Below are 21,912 nucleotides of genomic sequence, written 5' to 3'. Positions count from 1 at the left end.
TTCTGTTCCAGAAGAAAGTTCACTGAGGTCTCCTATTCCAGAAGCAGAAGTCTCTATACCTTCTGTTCCAGAAGAAAGTTCACTGAGGTCTCCTACTCCAGAAGAAGGAATCTCTAGATCTTCTCTTCCAGAAGAAACTCCACTGAGGTCCCCTATACCAGAAGCAGAGGTCTCTATGCCTTCTGTTCCAGAAGAAAGTTCACTGAGGTCTCCTACTCCAGAAGTAGAAGTCTCTATAACTTCTGTTCCAGAAGAAAGTCCACTGAAGTCCCCTACTCCAGAAGAAGGAGTCTCTAGATCTTCTCTTCCAGAAGAAATTCCACTGAGGTCTCCTACACCAGAAGCAGAAGTCTCTATACCTTCTGTTCCAGAAGGAAGTCCGCTGAGGTCCCCTACACCAGAAGGAGTCTCTACATCTTCTCTCCCAGAAGCAAGTCCACTAAGATCTCCTACTCCAGAAGCAGAAGTTTCTAGACCTTCTCCTTCAGAAGGAAGTTCACTGAGATCTCCTACTCCAGAAGCAGATGTCTCTGGACCTTCTCTTCCAGAAGAAAGCCCACTGAGGTCCTCTACTCCAGAAGCAGAGGTTTCTATACCTTCTCCTTCAGAAGGAAGCCCACTGAGGTCTCCTACTCCAGAAGCAGAAGTCTCTATATGTTCTCCTCCAGAAGGAAGTTGACTGAGGTCCCCTACTCCAGAAGCAGAGGTCTCAAGACCTTCTGTTCCAGAAGGAAGTTCACTGAAGTCCCCTCCTCCAGAAACAGAGCCCTCTATGGCCTCGCCTCCAGTGGATGGCTTGCCAATCTCAGGTGTGCTGGACCACTCAATTCTGTCTTCTTCACCTGAGGCCAGTCCACTTCCTGTAGGTAGGCCTGAGCCCACTGTGGAAATGTGTCCACTGGAATCAAGGTCTCCAGAGGGTAGTCCACTTGCACTTTCTCCTGAGGGCTGTCCACTAGAGTCAAAGCCTCCTGGAGCTTTTCCACTGCCTGTGAAGTCACCACTGACTTCGGGAGCCCCAGGTGTCTCCCCAGAGCCTGGCAGCGCAGTCTCACTAGGCACTAAGAGTGAAGGTGTATATGGTTTCTCAGAGGAGGAGGGTTCCTCAGAGGTGGATGGTTCCTCAGAGGTGGATGGTTCCTCCGAGGTGGACGGTTCCTCCGAGGTGGATGGTTCCTCCGAGGTGGACGGTTCCTCCGAGGTGGACGGTTCCTCTGAGGTGAATGGCTTCTTAGACACAGAGGGTACTTCCGATACAGAAGGACTTTCCATAGCTTCCTCCGTTGTTGAGTCAATGGAAGGGATCCCTGAAGAAAAAGAGGAAGAAAAAGGAGGCAAAGGTTTATTAACTTGTTCCCATTTTAAGATCTTATAGGAGAAACTACACTCTATTCTTTCCACAGTAAAACTTTTCTCTCAAGAGTTCAGTGATGTGTTCAGACACTTTCTAATGGGACAGAAAGAAGAAGGAAGGGACCAGGATTACTCTCAGCAGGGAAGAGCCTAGAGGCCAGCTGAGGTGGCTGAGTACCCACAGCAGCCAGCACACAAGTGGAGAAGCTATCCCTGGACACACCCTAGCCAGGCAGGCATCTGGGACTTCAGGGCATGCCCCGTACCAACCTGATAGTGGAGAAGTGTCTACTGGGGTATAGGTTGGTCTCCATTCCGTCTGTGTTTCTGACTCAGTAGTATAGCTGGGGACTGTGGTCATCTCTCTCCCCAACGGGGCAACAGCCCTGCCAGGTACCACCTGGGTAGCGATCCAGTCCTCCAAGCTGGGGGTTGGTGTGAGTTCGCCATTCTCCTCTTCTCTTAGAGAAGGCACCGCTGAAATACCTGAAGGGGATGTGAATGGTCAGGTTCCCTCCCTCCTCTGTGACCCCTTCCAGGCTGGCCTTCTGGAGAGGAACCAGGGACTGTGTATAAGGGCCTGGCTGGCTGGGCCACTTCTTCCCTGCCCAGGGCAGGTGATGGCTGTTTGCCTTCTCAAAGAATGAAAGCCATACACAGCAACTACAAAACATCTGGTAGCGGTGGGGTTAAGAGTTGTGCTGTGAACCTCAAGGTCAGCAGTTTGAAACTACCAGTTGGTCCATGGGAGAAAGATGAAGCTTTCTGCTCCTGTAAAGATTTACAGCCTTGGAAACTCTGTATAGGGTCGCTATGAGTTGGAACTGACTCCATAGCACACCACCACTATACAATAACAACATGCACGCACCTTCAGCAGTGATGTCCAGGGCAGCCTGCGGCAAATCAAACATGCCAGACAGGGTTCTAAGGGCTTTATGTACAGTTAAGTCATTTAATTGTACAATAACCTGAGGAGATCCATACTGCTATCCCATTTGACAGATGTGGAAACTGAGATTCAAAGAAGTGAAGTGACAGTTAATCTCTGGGAGGGGATGGGTCTCCCTGAGGCTGGTGGAATAGGGCTGAATTAACTTTGATTCTGGTTTTGCAAGATGATCTTGGAGTCTGGGAAACTTTAGGGAACATGTGTTGGTTTTTTTAAAACTTTATCTTGAAATAATGATAGATTAAAAAGAAGTTGCAGAGAAGAATTATAAATCCACTTCCAGAGGATTTGTCTCAGGACTCCTCCCTGCTCTGGGAGTATGAGACTAAATTCCTAGCCATGCTCTGCCCCCTGCCTCCTGCCCCCCAGTAAACTCATTCTTTCATATTATCCAGCACAGAAGTTGGGTTCCTTTCCCCACCAATTCAGTTGTATAACGTGTAAACGATAGCACGAGCAGTTTCTACCATCTACACACTTATAAGCCTACACTCAAGGACCCCTGAGAACTCATCCAATCAGAGCTCAGCAATGAACTGAGTTGATGACCTCAATGGAGTAACAGGGTTGACATAGCATGGCTCAATTAAAACTAGGAATAAGAAAATAAATGCATCTCAAAAATATTCACCAGCAGGAGAAAATTTGAGTAGGATGCAAAAATTGAAATAATTCATATACAACTAATAATAATAAAAGCTAACATTTAGTGAGTACTTGCTCTGTCCCATGCACTATGCCAAGGGCTCCATGCACATCATTCCAGCTAATCCGCACCGCACCCCTTGATGTATTACATCACCATTTTGTAAGAGATAAAGCAGAGAGTTTAGGGGACTTGCCTAGGATCTTTAGAAGGGCATACTTGCCTTGAGTTCAAGGCCAATTGTCATGCTAGCTCCTCAACTGCCCCAGCCCCAGCAGGACTGACTTCCATACTCCCCCTTGCTGTGATGGAGGGTTAGAGCGGGCAGGGCCAAGAAGGGTGAGCCTAAGGGAGCTGCCTCCAAGACAAAGGGGATATTGAGGCACGTACCTCGGAAACAGAAGGCATGGTGCCGAGACAGCGGGTTTGGGAGGCCAGTCTGGTTGTCGTAGAGGTATACAGTCCTTACACCCGGCTTATTCCCACCGCAGGCGGGCCTCGGGCTGGTGATGGGGTAGCGAAGGGTACCGTCAGCCAGCCAGCCAGCATAGCATTTGTCCAGGCCACGGCTCCAGGCAGCGTAGAGCTGGCCCGTGGAGGCCAGCGTGGCGTTTTGGGATTCACAGAATTCCAGAGCTTCCTGGAAGGTGAACTGCTCCAGGCGTGTGGCGAAGAACACCTCTCCTGGGGGCAGAGGCAGGTGGCTGTTTGGGACCTTCCAAGCTAGGGAAAGGGCTCCCACTCATTCCATACCTACCCTTGGCCCTGCTTACCAGGATCCCCACCTGCACAGCATACACAATCTCAAAACCCTGTCCAGCTCACACACGCCCCGTCTCAACTGCTCACTCAGAACTCCCAGGACACCGGGGTGCTGGTTTGTATGAGACTAGGGAATTGGGGCTTTCAGTGCTAAAGAAAAAGGGGGTGTCTCAGCCAAACTGGGACCAGTTGATGACTCTACTGGGAAACTCCCAGTCATTCTTCCTTCTTTTCTCTGGTGACATTTAGGTCCCCCTCTCCCACTAAGGGAATCTTGGTGTGGTGTTGTGGGTCAATGCGCTAGATTGTAAAGTTGATTTGAATGACAAGATCTGTGGTTCAAACTCACCAGTCACTCCTTTGAAACCCTATACAGGGCCACTATGGGTGGAAGCAACTTGACAGCAATTGACAGCTCTGGTAGTGTAGTGGTTACGAATTGGGCTGCTAACCTCAAAGTCGGCAGTTCAAAACTACCAGCTGTTCCATGGAAGAAAGATGAGGCTTTCTGCTCCCATAAAGATTTACAGCCTTGGAAACCCTATACAGGGTCACTATGAGGCGGAACCAACTCCATAGCACATAACAACAACAACAACAACAACTCTTGCTAAAAGGGGCAGCTCCCTTGTGCTGCCCTGTCCTACACGGCAGTACTTACTATGGGCAGTGCGATTCTTACTGAACTGCCCATTCCCCCCACCCCCACCCTGAGAACTCACTGAGTCAGGGGTTAGGTCCTGTGACCACTGCTTTCTACTGCCTAGCACCCTAACTGATGTGGCACTGCGGGTTAATGCACTGGACTACAAGGTCAGTTTGAATCTCAGGTTAGGTGGTTCAAACTCACCAGCCGTTCCTTAGAAACCCTTTTAGGGTAGCTATGAGGCAGAACCAACTCGACAGCACTTCACAACAACAACAGCACCCTACCCGATTTAGGGGAAAGAAAGCTGATTTATCCACATGTATCAGGTACCTTTCCTACATACCTCATTGAAAACTCAAAAGCCTCTGATGTGAATATAAATCAGGCCCATTTTACAGACGAGAAAACTGAGGCCTAGTCCTTGGAGGCTAAGTAACTTGCCCAAGGCCCCCAAACAAGGGGGTGTCAATTATTTCCAGCATATCAGTATTTCCAAAAACTGGATTCATTGGAATACTAACTTGGAGGAATTTTAGTTGAAATGAAACTAAGTGAAACAAAACAAAATAAAAGGTCAAAATAGTTTGGGAAATGCTGGGTTAAAAGTCTTTTTTCTTTCTTTGTTACTACAAGACGTCTTAGAACCTTGGATTTACTCCTGGGCATTGGGACGCCACAAGTGGCAGGTGGTGTGTGTAGCATTCATTTAGAAGAAGTGGATTTATTTACCCACAATGCTGAGGAAGTCTCAGGAACCATCAAGCAGAGAGACAGGGTCTTGACCTGAGTGAGGGGCGGTGTGTGTGTGTGTTTGTGTGTGTGTGTGTGAGATGGTGACAGGTCCCTCCCTCTAGTATTGCCCCTTAGCTCCCTGAGGATGTGGTCTGTACCGTCGAGTTTGTCCACGTAGCAGTAGACATCGTAGGTTTCCGTTGATGGGCGCACACCGTAGTTCCTGACCCCCGGGCTACTGTTCTTGTCACCCACACATGCAGCCCGTGGATTCACAATGGGGTATCTGCAAAGGAGCATGGGAGTCGAGGTTAAGGGTCTGCTCTTAGGGCCCCAGGATAAGACTAGCATCTGCCTTGGGGACTTGAGCAGGTGAATGTTCTTGTCTGATGGCTTCCGAAGATGGTGAGCCCCATGGAAGGGTGCTGGGTGGCCAGAGGAGGGGTCTCTTGGGAGTGGGAGGAGATTCCCGAGGACTTAGCCTGATAAATCATATTCACCTTCTCAGAATATGACTCATCTGGGGAGAGACTAAGGGAGTAATGAACCACAATGGATTGGGTCCTTGCTTTGTGATGGATGTGGTGCCATCTTCCCCTAGGGTGGCCCGGGAGGGGGAGCTGGGCCCTTCGTTTACCTGACTGTCTGGTCCCGCAGCCAGCCAGCGTCACACTGCTCGTATCCGGCTTCGTAGGCCGCCTGGAGCTGTTCTGGGGAGGCGATGACTGCGCCTGCGCGTAGGCAGGCCCGCTGCGCCTCTTCATAGGTCAGGGAGTAGCGGGTGGATTGAGGGCGGTAGTGGAACACGACCCCTGGATGGGAGGAGAAAGAGGAAGGGGTCCACGAGAGCACAGAGTGGGATGCGGTGGGTACCCTGGCTTTTTAATGAATGATCTCCCCTTCTTCCATCCCTAATCCCCCATAAATCACTTATGTTTCCCCATTGACAGTCAACTCCCTGCAAAGCCCTTTGAGACCCTGGGTGTTCTAAACTCTCCCTTTCTGGGTTCATCATACCACGGCTGCTCATTGTCCACTTACTCTTTAAGACAAAAAAAAAAAAAAAGCTATAAAAAAGCTGTTTTAAGAGAGAAGTGTTAATCACAGAACATTTAGGAAACATCCAGAAGGATGAGGAGGAAATCAAAGTATCACTGGTAATTCTTTTGCCTGGTTCCTGGTCTAGGGCTCTGGGGGTGGGACGCCCTACTGGGTGTGTCTGCAAACATTTGTATGGGTGTGCAGTAGATTATTTCTGAGTTGTCCCTAGCTTTTGTCAGATTCTCAAAGGTATGGCTCACAAACAGGTTACCAGCCCTTGACCAATATTGTACTCGGCTGAATACATATTTGTTTTTGACTTTTCTCTGAGCAGCTGGCTGTATACCACAGGCTGTGAACTCCCAGCCTGCATCTGTCCCGTCTTCTTTGTCCTGTATTGAGTCAGACAGTCATTGTCTGTTGGTACTGTCTATCTATGGTGGCCAGTAGAGCTCATTCTAGTCCTGGGCAACCCTGGGGTCAGCCACTAATGATGTTACCCCAAACTTCTCAACAACCCCTCTTCTCCAACCTGCTGTATGTATCTGGGCAGTTCCTTTGGTAGCATTACAGGTGTGGGGATTGGATGGCCATGTCCTGGGAGGGACCATCACTAAGGCTGGCTTTCATGAAGGCCACCCCAGAAAGTTCTGTTTGGGGGAGCAGCTGAGCTCTATGTGGCATCCTAATTTTCCAGACATTTATTAAGCACCTGGAACACCATCACCCTAAAACATGGCTCAGCAAGTCTTTTCTGGAAAGGTCTAGATAGTAAATATTTTAGGCTTTATGAACAACTCATTCACAATGACTCAACTCTGCCATTGTTGATCTCAGCCAGCCGTAGACAACATATTAACAAATGGGGGTGGATGTATTCCTGCAAACATTTCTCATGGGCACTGAAATTAGAATTTCATAAAAGATCTCAAATGTCATGTAAAACCACTCAGCTCATAGTTCATAAGAAGACAGGTGGCAGGCTGGATTTGGTCCATGGGCCATAGTTTGCTGGTTCTATTTTCTGGAGGTGTATGATGGGGCAAAAGGACCCATAGAGCGAAGAATCCCAGGTCTGAACCCAACTTCTCCTGGATCTCTGTGCCCCCTTTATCTAAGGTACGTACTGAGTGACCATGTATGATGTTATTTGAAATAAATGCTTTTTAGCAAAAGAGTTTGAGGTAGAATGGGAGAAAAATATAGAACAAAATTCAGCTTCTTAAAAAAGCCCAGATTAGCTGGATCAGATTAGACCAGAGGACTCCCTGAGTCTATCACCTCGAGATATTCTTTAAACCTTGAACTGAGACTTCCCCGAGAGCATCTTTTGTGGAAACAACAAAATGACCCACAAAATAAAGGATATTACATGTGAGTATTGTGCGCTACTGAAAAACCACCTACACAAGACAAAAGGCTGGCATTTACGCTAAAGCAAGGGTGAGAAGGGGGCAGGGAAACTAGAGTACTGGAAACAGGACAACCAGAAGCCAATGAAAGGGAACACTGACACCTTGTGATAAATGTACCTAATGTCACCAAATAGTGTGTCAAATGGGAACCTAGTTTGCTGTGTAAAATTTCACCCAAGGTACAATAAAATATGATTAAAAGAAGACAAAGACAAACATGCTAGGGATATGAGTGGTCTGGTCTATCGACCCCCTTTGTTTTACAGATGAGGAATTCCAAGGCTGAGAGGAGAGAGGTTTGGCTCAGACCCCCAGTCCCAGCATAAGTTAAGGGACAGCCAGAATGTCCTCCTGATGCCCAGGCCAGTTCTTTTCACTACCTCTTGTAAGCATCCCCTAAGGGTGGATACTTACCCCTTGGGACCTGGACTCCATCTGGAGCGGCGGTCACTGGCATGAACAAGTCTTCGTCTGTGAAGGTCGAGTCAGGTCCCAGTCCTGACGTGGGTTCCTCGGGAAAGTCCCAGGTGCTGGCGGTCTCTCTAGTCTGGTTCTCAGCCTCAGGGAAGGCAGGGACTGGGGCAAAGGGCCCCGGGACAGTGGGTGAGACGTTGAAGATGGGTCTCACTGTAACAATCACGTTACCCCTGGCTTCACCCTCAGTGGTGTTTCGGGGCAGGGGTAGTTCCACTTCAGGCCAGGTCACTGTCTGGATGGTGATGTCTTCCTCACCACCCTCATCAAAGAAGTTATCTGGTATGTCCAAGAAGTCTTCACCTGGGGCAGGGACAAAGACACATTCTAAGGGCTCAGACTGGGCTGCCTTGAGGGGCATGAGGGACAGGCTGGAGAGGGCTTTGGGTCCTTCTCCTTCTTTGTACCAGGATCCTGGCCCAGCTCACTGAAGGAGTCTCCCTATTTGAGGTAATCTTCCCATTATTCTTTATTCTATTGCTGTTGTTAAATGCCATTGAGCCCGTTCTGACTCATAGGGTCTCTATGGGTCAGAACTGACTTGATGGCATGTAACAACAGCACCCGCCTTACTGACCATCTGAAATTGTAACAATCCAAAGGGCAATGCAAATCAACGATAGAGGGAAACCCTGAAATCTTGCAGAAGATGTGGGAGGGAGTAAAATGGATGAAAGTGACGTTGGGTGTTGTTAAGTGCTGTCAAGTCAGTTCCAATCCATAGAGACCTGTAAAGAGTTTCCAAGGAGCAGCTGGTGAGCTTGAACTACCGGCCTTGTGGCTCAAATCAATTTTGCAGTCCAGCGCCTTAACCCACAGTGCCATACATGTTAACCACCTCCATGAGAGTCACAGACAAGTGAGGCCCGAACAGACTAGATAGCTATTAAAAAAGAGAAACTCTCTGAGAATAAAAGGACTTCAAAACCAGTGGTTGGTGATGGCTGCACACATGAAGGACACAACTGGTTGTATTGAATTGTGAGTTGGCAAATGTATGATCTCTCTATATTTTTAAAACAATGGAAAGAACTCTCAACAACCACGAAAAATAAAATAAATGATAAGAAAAGACACCCCAGAGTAACTTCCACCATTCCATGTAGACTTGCCCGCTTAGCACTCGCCAACTCAAAACTAAACCCACAGTTGTCTAGTCGATTCCAACTCCTCGCAACCCTATAGGACAGAGTAGAACTGCTCTATAGGGTTTATGAGGTGGTAAATCTATATGGGAGCTGATAGCCTCATCTTTCTCCTGCAGAGTATCTGGTGGGTTCGAACTGCTGACCTTTTGGTTAGTAGCCCAATGCTTAACCCATGGAGTCACCAAGGCTCCTTACTTATCAATCAGGAGAGTGAAAATGCACCTCCTCACAAGTCCATGTTCAAGTTCACTTTCTCCTTGAAAACCTCTCTGATCATCCATTTCATGTGTAACCTCACCCCAGCCACTGGATTCCCTTCCCTGTGCCCCTCTAGCTGTTCCATGAGATTTCCCCATTTCTGTCACACTGTGTAATTTATGCTTCTATTGTGTTTAATATTTATTGCCTGTCTCATCCTACTAGAACATCAGTGGGAAATCTTTCTTCTGCCAAAATTTATAACATCATTCATGGGCCATACAAAATTTTGGCAGAAAATTTAAAAATTAGCCTGCTAAATCTTTAGGTCAAGGAATCATGGTGTGGCGCTGCGGGTTAATGCACAGGACTGCAAGGGCGGTTTGAACAGCAAAGTTGGTGGTTCAAGCTCACCATTCACTCCTTGGAGACCCTATACAGGGTCACTATGAGTCAGAACCAACTCCACGGCACTTCATAGCAGTGACCATCACCAATTCTGCATAAATGTATGTAACCTCTCCTCCACTGTTTCCCCCCTTGAGAATCAGCACTTAGTGTAATTAGGGCTTAAGGAGTCTATTTCTTGGTAAATACAAGTTATAGGTATAGTCAAATTATTTTAGTCTAAATCTTGAAGACCCTATCAAAACTTTCCCTTCTCTTCAATTACACTTGGCCTACCCTGTTGTGGAGTCCTGGTGTGGTGCTGTGGGTTAATGCGCCAGACTGCAAAGCCGTTTGAACTGCAAGGTCGGTGGTTCGAGCTCACCAGCTGCTCCTCGGAAACCCTATACAAGGTCGCTATGGGTCGGAATCGACTCGACAGCACTTCGCAACAACAATCTTGTTGTTGTTGTTGCGAAGTGCTGTTAAGTCAGTTCCAACTCATAGCGACCCTGTATTGGGTTTCCAAAGAGCAGTTGGTAGGTTTGAACTGCAGACCTTGTGGTTTGAAATCCAGTGCTGACAGGACAGCGCCACATCAGACATCCTAGGGACCAATAAGTGTGTGTGTGCGCACGCGCACACAGGAGGAGGGAGCGGGAGGTGGTGAGAGTCCCTGGGTAGTGTAAATGGTTAATGTGCTCAGTTTCTAGGTTTGAAAATATCCCAAGGTGCCTTGGATGAAAGGTTTGCTCTCTACTACATCTGAAAACTCAACCATTAAAAACCTTGTAGAGCACAGTTCTCTGACACACAAGTGGTCACACTGAGTTGGAATTGTCTTAATGGCAACAGGATAACTGGTTACCAAAACTATGAGGTTCAGGTTCTCAGTGGTTCCTTGAAGGGATGAGAACCAACACCTCCCCACCTTTCCCAGTTCTTCTTTTCCTCTGAGCCCCTTCCCACCTGTGTAGCAGATGGCGGCGTATCGGGATAAAGGGTCTGGGTAGCCGGTCTGGTTGCTGTGCATGTAGACGGTCCTCACACCCACGAGGTTGCCCCCACATCTGGGCCGGGCATTATTGATGGGGTAGCGCACACTGCGGTCGGCCAGCCATCCAGCAGTGCACATGTCCATGCCATTCTGCCAGGCCAGGTACAGCTGGCCCGTGGTGGCCAGCCGGGCACCCAGTCGCCGACACTCCATGGCTGCTTCCTGGAAGGTGAACTTCTTGGGGGACCTGGCATAAAAGACTTCACCTGTAAGGGACACAGCAGCAGGGTGAGGACTCCTCCCCACCTCTTCCACCTGGCATCCCCAGAGAGAGCCATGCACCACCATGAGGGCTGGTGCTGCAAACAGTTAACGTGCTTGACCACTAACCAAAAGGATGAAGGTTCAACTCCACCCGGAAGTAAGTACCTCAGAGGAAAGGCCTGGTGATCTACGTGTGAAAAACCAGCTACTGAAAACCCTAGGGAGCATTGTTCTACTCTGACACATATGGGTCACCAGCAGTTGGAGTCGACTTGGCACAGTTTAAAAAAAAATGTTCTCAGGGTTGATCCATGTGGTGGTGGTGGTGGTAGTTATGTGCTGTGAAGTCAGTTCTCTGTACGACTCATAGCGACCCGATACAGGGGTTCCGAGGCTGTAAATCTTTACGGGAGCAGAAAGCCTCATCTTTCTCCCACGCAACAGCTAGTAGTTTCGAACTGCTGACCCTGAGATTAACAGCCTGATTCGTAACCACTACACTACCAGAGCTCCTTACCCATGTGGTAGAAGGAACAAATGTAGAGTCCAAAGTTGATTACTGGATACCAGAGGTGGGATGGAGGGGTAAGGATGAGTCATTGACTAGAAGGGGTTTCAAAAAGTTCATGGGAAAACAGAATTCAAAGATCAGGGAATTTTTTGCATGAACTTTTTTTTGACACCTCCTTGTATTATCTGTAGCACAATTTTGAAAAGAGAAGAAGAAGGTAGTAGCCCAAAGGGCAAAGAGGTGGGGGAAGGGTAGAGTCAATTTGAGGGCTGAAACTCCCCCTGCCCAAAAGTATCTTTGCCGCTGGATAGTTTGCTCTGAAACATTCCACCACGACGAGGTCTTTTCCATGAGTTCAGCATTGCCCACCTAAAGGAGACTCCTGAGAAACATTTCAGTTCTTACAGGAAAAGCAAGTGTCAGACCCTGACCCCTAGAGCAGTGTTTTCCTAACAGTGGTGGGGGAGGGGAGGATCTTGACCCTGAGGAGTTTATCAGGGCATTTGATAGGACCTATAAGCTCTTATTTATTTATTTAGTTTTTAAACAGCAACCTATTTCCAATAACCTGACAAGGTTGTGCCAGGGGTAGGGATGGGGGCAGTGGGTTTTTCTCAGGGAGAATACTGGTTCCTAAATAGCAGCTCTAATTGGCTGTTATATTTGTTATGTTGTTATTGTTAAGTGATGTCGAGTCGGTTTTGACTCATAATGACTGTACAGGGTTTTTGAGGAGCAGCTAGTGGGTTTGACCTGGTGGTGCACAGTCCAGTGTTTATTCTACAGCTGTTTGTCTTATGTTAACCCAAAATGGGAACCCAAATACTTGTTTCTTGACAGGCCACCTTGGCCCCTGCGGTGAAAATAAGGCAAGGGGCAATGGTGGTGAGAGAGGGGGCCAGAGCTTTGGTCTTCTCCCAGCCTTCTGGGAGTTGTGAGCAGGTGTCTAAGAGGGCCAAGCGAGTCTGGAATGTTGAAAGGCAGTGGAGGGAGGGGGTTGCTTCCATGTTTGGGTACTGTGGGCAGCTCTGTGATCACAGTTAAAACCCTTTTGCATCTAGAACTTGGCCTGGAACAGGGCTGGGGGCTGGCAGCAGCAGAGCTGAGATAGGGTGGCTGGAGAGACAGCTCTCCTGGAACTATGTTTCACATGGGCCCACCCAGGAGTGGCCTGGGTGTCCCTTGTGGAGATGATAAGGCTGAGTTCAGATGGCACAAGGATCCTGGGACAGCGATGGAATCCCAAATGAGAGATCTGATACCAGTTTTTGGAATCAATCGTGACTTCTGGACCATTGAAAGCCACTTGGGTTAGGCTGCTAAGGTTGTTGGTTCAAACTCACCAGCCGCTCCTCAGGACAAAGTTTGTTTCTGTGAAGAGTTACAGTCTTGGACACCCTATGAAGGGTTGCTATGAGTCAGAATCGACTCAATGGATGTGAGTTTAGTTTTTATTTTGGGTTTGGGGCCACGAAGGCCCTTTCTGAAGGCAGGGGTAAGGGGTTCCTCTCTTCCCAACTCCATTCCCTCTGGGCACAGCAGAGCCAAGGGCCAAAGGTGTCAAGCAGAGAAATGTCTGAGTTAGTGTTCTGACTCAGAAGACGCGGTGTGACCAGGAGTGCAAGAGGGGTGAAGGGGTAAGCTGGGCAGTCTCACCCTCCATCTGCTCAGCGAAGCAGTACACGTCGTAGGTCTCGTTGGTGTCGCGAATGCCGTAGGTTCGCACTCCAGGAAACTCATCCCTGTCTCCATAGCAGGCTTCCCGGGGCTGGTGGATGGGGTATCTGCAAAGTGAGGGTGTGACACTCAGGGGATAGTAAGGAAGCCAAGTGGCCTGGATCTTATGTTTTCCCTCATAGGAGAACAAGATGACCAGGTCATGCATTTGGCCCTGAGTGTCCTCGATCTGTTTATACTGTTACCAATGACTAAAGTAAGCCTCTTTGTCTGATATTTCTTGGTACCGGACATAGTGCTCTAACACAGGCCAGCAAACTAGTTCTGTAAAGGCTACATAGTAAATATTTGAGGCTTAGTAGGCCATGCAGTCTCTGTTGCAAGTCTTGACTTTGCAGTTACACTGTGTAAATGATAGGCATGGCTAGTTCCAATAAAACTTTATTGACAAAAATAGGAAGTAGTTGAATTTGGCCCTCAGGTTGTAGTTTACTGAGTCTAATGCTGTGTCATTTGATTCTCACATCAACATAATGAGGTAGATGCTAAAACAAGTTTTTTTTACATTGAGAAAACTGGGGCTCAGAGATGTTAAGCAATTTGTCCAAGGTCACACAGCTTACAAGTATTGGGGTTTGAGGTATGGATTCTGACTTTATGCTAAACCTCTGAGTGGTGCAAATAGCTACCATGCTTAACCACTAACCAAAACGTGGTCAGTTCAAATTTGCCTTTGTTTCCTTGTAGAGGCTTTGTGGTTCAAGCTCTTACTGTTAGAGCTGTGGTGCACCTGGAATTAATCATCAAATCTGGTTTTAACAGGTTTATTTAAAACAAATTGTGATGGCTTCAGGGCAGGGCTCTATCTCCAGACAGCTTTGCAAGCCTACCCCTCCTTACAAGCACTCAGGAAAAAAGGTGCGAAGAAGATTGATATATGTATATTGCTTGTTAAAAACAAGAAGGGAGTGAGTATACATGATCTACAAGAATACATAAGAACATTTCAATTAAAAAACTAAACACAACATAAATTAGTAAGAGAGGGAATTGTGGTATAGGAGGAAAATGGGTAAGAATGTGTAATTTGCACAGAGAAAATGCTCACGTAAGGCAAGGCTGCTGGAGTCCCTGGAGTGGTACAAATAGCTAACGTGCTAACCAAAAGGTGATGAGTTCAAATCCAACCAGAAGCACCTTGGAAGAAAGGCCTGGTGATTGTTCTACTTCCGAAAAATCAGTGGTTGAAAACCCTAGGGAGCATCATTCTCCTCGGACACACATGGGGTCATCAGGAGTGACTGTCAACTTGATGACAACTAGTTTTTAAAAGCAGAGTTGCCAGAAGCCCTTCCTTCTACCACAAGGCCAAATAACAAGAATTGGGGATAGATTGATGGGTTCCTGGCTGAGTCTTGGCCAGCCTCAGTGTCAGGCCGGAACCACCATCTGTCTCACTCCACTGTGGCCTCTGCACTGCAGTCCCCAGGCTGGAGTGTCCACTTGGCTGCGGGCGGGGAGCTCACCTGACGGTCTGGTCGGCCAGCCAGCCAGCGTCACACTGGTGGTAGCCATCCTCATAGGCGGCCTGCAGCTGCTCGGGTGTGGCGATGATGGCACTGTTCTGCAGGCAGGCCCGCTGCGCCTTGTCAAAGTCCAGAGTGTACCGCGTGGAAATGGCTCTGTAATGGAACACGATGCCTGCAGGCAGGGCAAGCAGATGAGAGAGCGGGTCAAACACAGTTGCTTTTAGGCATTGAGACCCTCGGAACGACAACAATCATCAAAAGGAATCTTAGGGTCATCTACTCTGGGCCTATAGCATGGGTGCCCTGTCCACATTTGCATGTAGGCCCTCTGTCTTTCTTGGAACACCCACAGCGACAGGGAGCTCACTACCTCACAGATGTCCCCTTTTCAATTCCTCTGATAATCAGAACGTCCTTCTTTGAATTGAACCCAAATCTGTGTGCTTCCTTGTAGTTTTCTCTTGTCATTCCAGGACCCCATTTTGTTTCAGGGACAGAGACAGTACTGATAGCCCCAGGCACCCTTAGTCAGGGGCAACCTAGCAGAAGTGCGGATAAGGCCCACCCAGAAGTGAGACTTATTTCAAGAGCTTTCTACTGCACCACGCACTGCAAAAAATCTGATGTCGACCAAACTCCTGAAGCCAGCCAAGTACCAGCCATTCTCCCTGGGCCACCAAGAGAAAGGAAACCAGGTTAATAGTCTTCAGTCTGTTCGTTGGCTGCAGGTACTGGGGATGAGGGGATGCAGGGAGAGGAGGGAGAGACAACTGAATGAAGGGCCACGAAGCATTCTGACTCACTTCCTGGGTAACTTAAGGCAAGCCACGTAACCTCATCTTGTCTGTCTACAAAATGGGGATGACCACAAATCATTTCGAAGCACAAACTGTCATTGATCATGTGACAGTGGCCAGGATGTATTTAGCTCTATCTAGTTTCCACAACACTCCAGAGAGTGAACTCATCAGCCCATTCCACAGAGGATGTGACTGAGGTCCACAGCAGCAGGTGCAGGAGCCGGGACTTGAAAGGCAGTCTGGCTGGGCCCACACCTTCGAGGACACCATTCTTGTGTCAGTGGGGGCAGTGCTCACCTTTCACCACCACCTCTACAGTGGCCTGGCTGTCCTCAATGCCATGCATCACCTCACAGCGGTAGATCCCAGAGTCGTTGGAGCGAAGATTCTGGATCTCCAGGGTGGCATCGCTGGGGATGGCTGGGTAGTTGGGCAGTGAGATCTTGTCCTGGTAGGCACTGTTGACCCGCACATGCCCCTCGGTGGCCACCAGGAGAACCACCTCCTCCTCCTTGAATACACGGCTCCACTTGATTCTTGGGGCGAGGGGGGCAGTGAAGGGGGCGGTAGTCACAGGGTGCTTGGGGTCGATGAAGTAGCAGGGGATGGTGAGGGAGCTTCCGAGGAGGACTCGCAGAGGGGAAGGCTCAGGGATGCTCACACTCAATGAGGTGTCATGGTCTGTCGGGGAAGTAGGGTGGGAGACAGACCCATTAGTGTTTAGAGAAGATAACCCAGCCTGCTTGGCAGCCTTCTGGGACTGCACGTCTCTGAGAATACACTGGGGCAGTGGGGGCTGAACTAAGAAGTATCAGGATACTTCTGTGCCATCTGAAAACATATCTCCAGAGCCACATTCCTAAGACCCCTGGTCTCTGTACCATAAGACAGAAGCTATGATGCCAGAATAGGGGTCCAGAGAAGGGCAAAGGGAACACCAGCATCGGGACACTTTTGTTTCTCAAACTCTACAGCAGGGATGGGGAACGTCTGGCTTGTGAGCCATATGTTGTTGTTGTTAAGTGCCATCAAGTTGGTTCCAACCCATAGCGACCCTGAATAGGGTTCTTGAGGAGCAGCTGGGTGAGTTTGAACCACTGATCTTGCAGTTCAAACGGCTTTGCAGTCTGGTGCATTAACCCACAGCGCCATTTGGTCTGGCCCTGCCAAGGTAACTGCAGTTCCAACCATCACATTAGGGGTGAGTCCTGATGTGGTGCTGTAGGTTAATGCGCTGGACTGCAAAGTTGATTTGAACCACAAGGTCACCAGTTCAAGCTCATCAACTGCTCCTTGGAAACCCTTTACAGGGTTGCTGTGGGTCAGAACCATCTCTTATAGCATTTAACAACAACAACAATGAAATGTTTGGCCAAATATAGCAGGCTAGTTATTAAGTTGATAATTTTGTATGGCCCACAAATGATGTTGTAAATTTTGACAGAAAAAGGTTCTCAACCCCTGCCCTACAGGATGCAAAGGTATAGGATCAATAGGACCAGTCTTCCTGGAGTGACAACTTCATTCAATGATTTTGGGGAAAATTATGTTTACCAGTCCCTGAGTGGGACAAATGGTTAATGTGCTCAACTGTAAACCCAAAGACAGGGGGTTCAACTTTACCCAGAGGCACCTCCAAAGAAAGGTCTGGTAATTTCATTCCAAAAAACCAGTCACTAGAAATCCTATTGAGCTCAGGTCTACTCTGACACACATGGGGTCACCATGAGCTAGAATCAACATGAGGGCAACTGGTAATGGTAAACATGAAAATAATAATAATAAAAAAAAATGCACTATGTGGTAGAAAATAATCCACACAACTTTGGAAGTGACGACACAAAACACCCAAGAGTTTTGGGGGAGTCCTTACCATCCTTTCAGGGAGATAAGTCAATCTCTTTTTGCTATTAAGGATGCGAGGGGCCTCGTTGGAGAACCCTTAGAGAAAATCAGACACACTTGTCTGCAGAGAGTCAGACAGAGGGGTTGAAGGAATATGAGCTGACGCCACAAAAAACTATGGCAGGCATTCATAGGGAAGGTGCCACAGGTTCACCCAGTCCCGATAGAAGTAAAAGACCCTGACGGGAATGGGAAAGAAACTTCTCTGGGAAAAAAACTAGCACTTTTCACAGTGAAATCCTCTTTCCAGGGGCACCTAAAGGTTGGACATAAATGTTTCAGATGTTTGTGGGTGGTAGATACATAACAGGGCAAGGAAGGGCGAGTCAGGAATGTTTGGAGTCTAGCTCTCACCTTTTGATATCCTAGACAGTCCCAGCCAGGCCCTTCCACAAACATCTCCCCTGAAAGATTTGCCCCAGCACCTTCTAAGACACATGGTTTTGGTGGTGGCGGTGGGCAACCGGGGAAAGCTGAAGGGGAGAGCCACACCCAGCTCTGTAGACTCTGAAGTTCTCAACAAGCCCGACTGGACTGTCTGCCTGTGTGAGCAAACCACCCCAGGTTCTAGTAAGAGCCTGGGTATTTGTGGGCCTTAGAGCTAGAGTACCAAACTGTGTACCAAATGGCTAGGCATTTAGAAGTTATCAGTCAAGCCAATAGACTGTTAAAGAAAGTATCTCCTATTGAATAATTCTACCTTTCAAAATGATCTGGCAAGCTAAGTTCAAATGTAGAATCCATGGGCTCTTTATTTCATTTTATTTATGTTTACTGTATTTTGGGTGAAAGTTTACAGAGCCGGTTGGTATTCCATTCAATAATTCATGCACATCTCACTTTGTGACGGTGATTGAAATCCTGGCAATGAAACCGCATTCTTAACATTTTCTCTCTGTTTACTGTTCGCCTTTTGTCTTTCTTTCCAAGTCCTTTCTGCCTTCTCAAATGAGCAAATGCCATTGGCTCTCGTGTGCTTGAGTGTTCTAATGAGTGTGTTCCTCCCTGGGGGTGGTCTGTCTATGGTTTGGATGAAAGCTGAGTCATGGGACTGATTTCAGCAATGGAATGTGATAACATGGAAGAAGGGGAGCCCCAGTCTCCCCCAACTGATTCTGCCCTGCGCTGTGCAAGGTCCACACACATACTGTGGACACCCCAGGTTCACAGCTAAGCTCTGTCAAACACTGCATGCAAATAACCATCGCTGAGTCCCTCATGAGACAAGGGGCGACTCACACAGGGATGTGGTCCACTCATAGGAGAGGCACAATGTAGAGCGTAATGTAGACCCTGGAGGGGACTGGGCCCATTAGAACAGGGGATTCTGGGCATACTGGGTACCCAGAGTGTGATCTAAAGGGAGAACACGGGTATGGGTGTACATAACTTCTCATCCTTTGGAGAGGGTTGGGCTGGAAGTCAGAAGGGGCCTCTCAGGTGTATGGCCCAGAGCAGAGGCTCTCTTGCCTGGAACTAAGGGAGGAACTGGTATCAGTAAACCCACTTTGGGGTCAAGGCCATTTTGGTGCCAGTGGGTGGTTTGTCCATTTGTTAAGCGCACGATGATCAGATCTTTACCCAGTGCTAAAGGTGCGCCTGACACAGGCCATGGTCTCTTCAATAACCTCATATGCATGTGAAAGTTGGACAGTGAATAAGGAAGACTGCAGAAGAACTGGTGCATTTGAGTTATGGTGTTGGAGGAGAAAATTGAAAGTACCATGGACTGCCAAAAGAACAAAGAGATCTGTGTTGAAAGAAATACAGCCAGAATGCTCCTTGGAAGCCAGGGTGGCCAGATTTCGTCTCTCATACTTTGGACGTATTGTCAGGAGGGCCCAGTCCCTGAAGAAGGATATATCATGGTTTGTATACTGGAGGGTTGGAGAGATAGAGGAAGAGCTCCGAAGAGATGGATTAGCACAGTAGCAGCATCCATGGGCTCAAGCGTAGCAATGATTGTGAGGTTGGCCCAGGATCGGGTAGTGTTTCGTTCTGTTGTGCTTTATGAGTTGATACCAACTCGATGGAACCTAACGACAAAAGCCACAATCAAGAGACCTGTGGGGCTTCCTGAGGATGGTTTGCCAAGAACGGCAAAGACTTGTCTGATTTGTTGAGACTTGATTTGGCTTGTTTCTCAGATGATTTTTTTCTCTTCTCTGAGGCTCCAGCTGCTCTGCCCTTGAGAGTTTTTACTCTTTGGTGGGGTTTTCCTTGTCCTGCCTCACTCCAAGCTCAGTGTGCAGGAGCTCTAGGTGACAACCATGTTGAGAAGGATACTGGGGAGGTTGGCACCTGCTAGGTGGCCTCCCTGCCAGCTGTCCATCTCAGAGGGCAGCCAGGAGCAATGTTATTACCTGAGCGAGCAGTCCTGGATGTGCATACATGTGTATGTGTGCATGCATGCATGCGTACGTATACAGGTGTGTGTATGTGTGCATGCATGCATGCATATACCGGTGTGTGGGTGTGCATTTGGAAGGACATGAACAGCCCCAGGGAAGGGGAGATTATTTCCCTGGGGCTAGCAGCATACAAAAGTCCTGGTGAGACCCTGTAGGATAAGCACTGGTCTGGTAACCAAAAGGTGAATGGTTTAAATCTACCAACTGCTCCTTGGAAACCCTATACAGGGTCATGAAGAATCAGAACTGACTCGATGACATTTAACAACAGCAGCAGCACACACAAGTGAGTTCTTGGTACCCAGAATCTAGTCCTTGCTACCTGCGGAACAAAGGAAGCCTGAGTGGGAATGTTCTCACCTGGAAATTCTACTGAGATGGTTGCAGCGATGACCCTCAGAGTCACAAACACCAGCAGTAAAGTGGTCATATTTCACCTGGAAGAGGAAAGACAGAGGTGAGATTTGAACAGTTGCGGCATGGTGAGGCTGAGGAGGATCATGTGACATACATGTCAGGTGACAAATCCCACGTCTAAGATCTGAAATTACATCTTGATAAGGAGACTGAATGTGGTCTGTGAGATGTTTGCCCGCAAGTCCTGCCCTCATAAAATCTTCACAATTCAGATGCGTTTTCTTAGAGTAATTAATTACAAGCCAGTAGGCTGGAAAAGCTTCTCCAAGGAATCTACGCCTGCCAAACAGTGAAGCCACATCTGCAGGAATCCCCCAGGTCCAGATGGCTTGCCTAACATCCCCTGATGAACTCCACGCCCTCATCACTTTCAACTCCAACAATTTGTGCTTTAGGATGGAGTATACCCCAAGATCTCAGGCAAGATCCAGACCCATGGAGCTCTTGAGGAGATTGTGGGACACACAGATGAACAGTTACGGTGGCAAGTGAGAGCCTAGGAGCCGATAGCCCTCCTGCTGGCTGAAACAATGACTTCACGAAAATCAGAAATACTCTTCCAATAACTACACAATTCTGTGACAACCACAACAATATAAAGTGATCCCCACCCCCGCTGCCCCGGAATTGTATAAAACACAGCCCACATGGTTGTAAGCAGTTGTTTGGAGACCTTGTATCCCACCAGGCCAGCAGAGATAGACCCCAAGAAGTTCGGGTTCCTGTTGCTGTTGATTCTGACTCACGGTGATGATACATGTGTGCTTGAGTGGCTTTGATGGCCAACTGGCTGGTCTCAGCAGCTAGAGTAATGCACAGCTGAGGGATCCTGGTTTCCCAACCTCAGCTCTGCAGGATGGTCCATGATCCAGCAGACATGCTTATATAGACTTGGGGGCAAGGGGAGCATCCCTGAGGGGCCCCAGTTCCAGGAGAGATCCCAAGGGCACTGGTGTTGCCATTCCAGAAATGATGGGGTCCAGGACTCTGGGTGACCCTTTCTTCCGGTCCTTTGGAGTGGGGCATCTTTCTACCCCTCTCGGTAACTCATTGCACAAAGGTTGGTCACCTGGGAAATGAAAGGGTTATCTGTACGGGCATTTCCAAAACCAGCTATGGAGAACCCTATGGAGCACAGCTTGGGGTGTCCTACACTCATGGGGTCTCCCTAAGTCAGAATCAACTTGACTGTAACCGACAACAAAGAGATGAAAGCTAAGACACATCTCCCTCACACCATAAGAAGTCTGGAAAATCCCAGTCATGAGAAGTAGCCCCTTGTTTCTCCTCAGGCATTTTTCTACAAAGACTGCTAAATAAGACAGCTCTGGGGCTCCAGGTTCTGGTGCTGGGAGGGAACGCTGAGCTGTGGAGATCTTCAAACGACCAAAGTTAGGAAATTGTCCCCCGGAGGGTAAAAGGGTAAGATGTCCTCTCCACTCTGGGGAAGGGGCCTAGACTTGTGGGCTCCTCTCTTCCCAAGGCCTCAGGGATCCTGCCCGTGTTTAGACACAAGACCCACCTGTTCTTTTTCCCTGAGAACACCCTTCATTGGGAAGTTTTGTGTATGTTTTCAGAGTTATATTTCTTCCCTGACTCCTTGAACAAGCCCGGACATTGTCCTGGGATGCAGTGGTTCTCTGT

General features: G+C 48.3%; 1 protein-coding gene across 1 annotated transcript in view; it reads right to left on the bottom strand.

The window, feature by feature from the left end:
• ACAN (aggrecan) overlaps window positions 1-20,281 on the bottom strand; it is a 42,889-nt gene extending 22,608 nt beyond the window's left edge. Inside the window, exons 1-11 of the mRNA XM_006867166.1 lie at window positions 20,212-20,281; window positions 15,833-16,216; window positions 14,733-14,907; window positions 13,186-13,313; window positions 10,727-11,020; window positions 7,965-8,327; window positions 5,732-5,906; window positions 5,253-5,380; window positions 3,342-3,635; window positions 1,624-1,839; window positions 597-1,214 (exon numbers count right to left, since the gene is read on the bottom strand). Of these exons, the coding sequence (XP_006867228.1) occupies window positions 597-1,214; window positions 1,624-1,839; window positions 3,342-3,635; window positions 5,253-5,380; window positions 5,732-5,906; window positions 7,965-8,327; window positions 10,727-11,020; window positions 13,186-13,313; window positions 14,733-14,907; window positions 15,833-16,216; window positions 20,212-20,281 (2,845 nt within the window). The remainder of the gene's footprint in view (window positions 1-596; window positions 1,215-1,623; window positions 1,840-3,341; window positions 3,636-5,252; window positions 5,381-5,731; window positions 5,907-7,964; window positions 8,328-10,726; window positions 11,021-13,185; window positions 13,314-14,732; window positions 14,908-15,832; window positions 16,217-20,211) is intronic.
• Window positions 20,282-21,912: the final 1,631 nt, after the last annotated feature.

This window comes from Chrysochloris asiatica, unplaced genomic scaffold (genome assembly GCF_000296735.1).
Source record: "Chrysochloris asiatica unplaced genomic scaffold, ChrAsi1.0 scaffold00101, whole genome shotgun sequence".
NCBI classification, from domain to species: domain Eukaryota; kingdom Metazoa; phylum Chordata; class Mammalia; order Afrosoricida; family Chrysochloridae; genus Chrysochloris; species Chrysochloris asiatica.
This window is presented reverse-complemented; position numbering and strand designations above follow the sequence as displayed.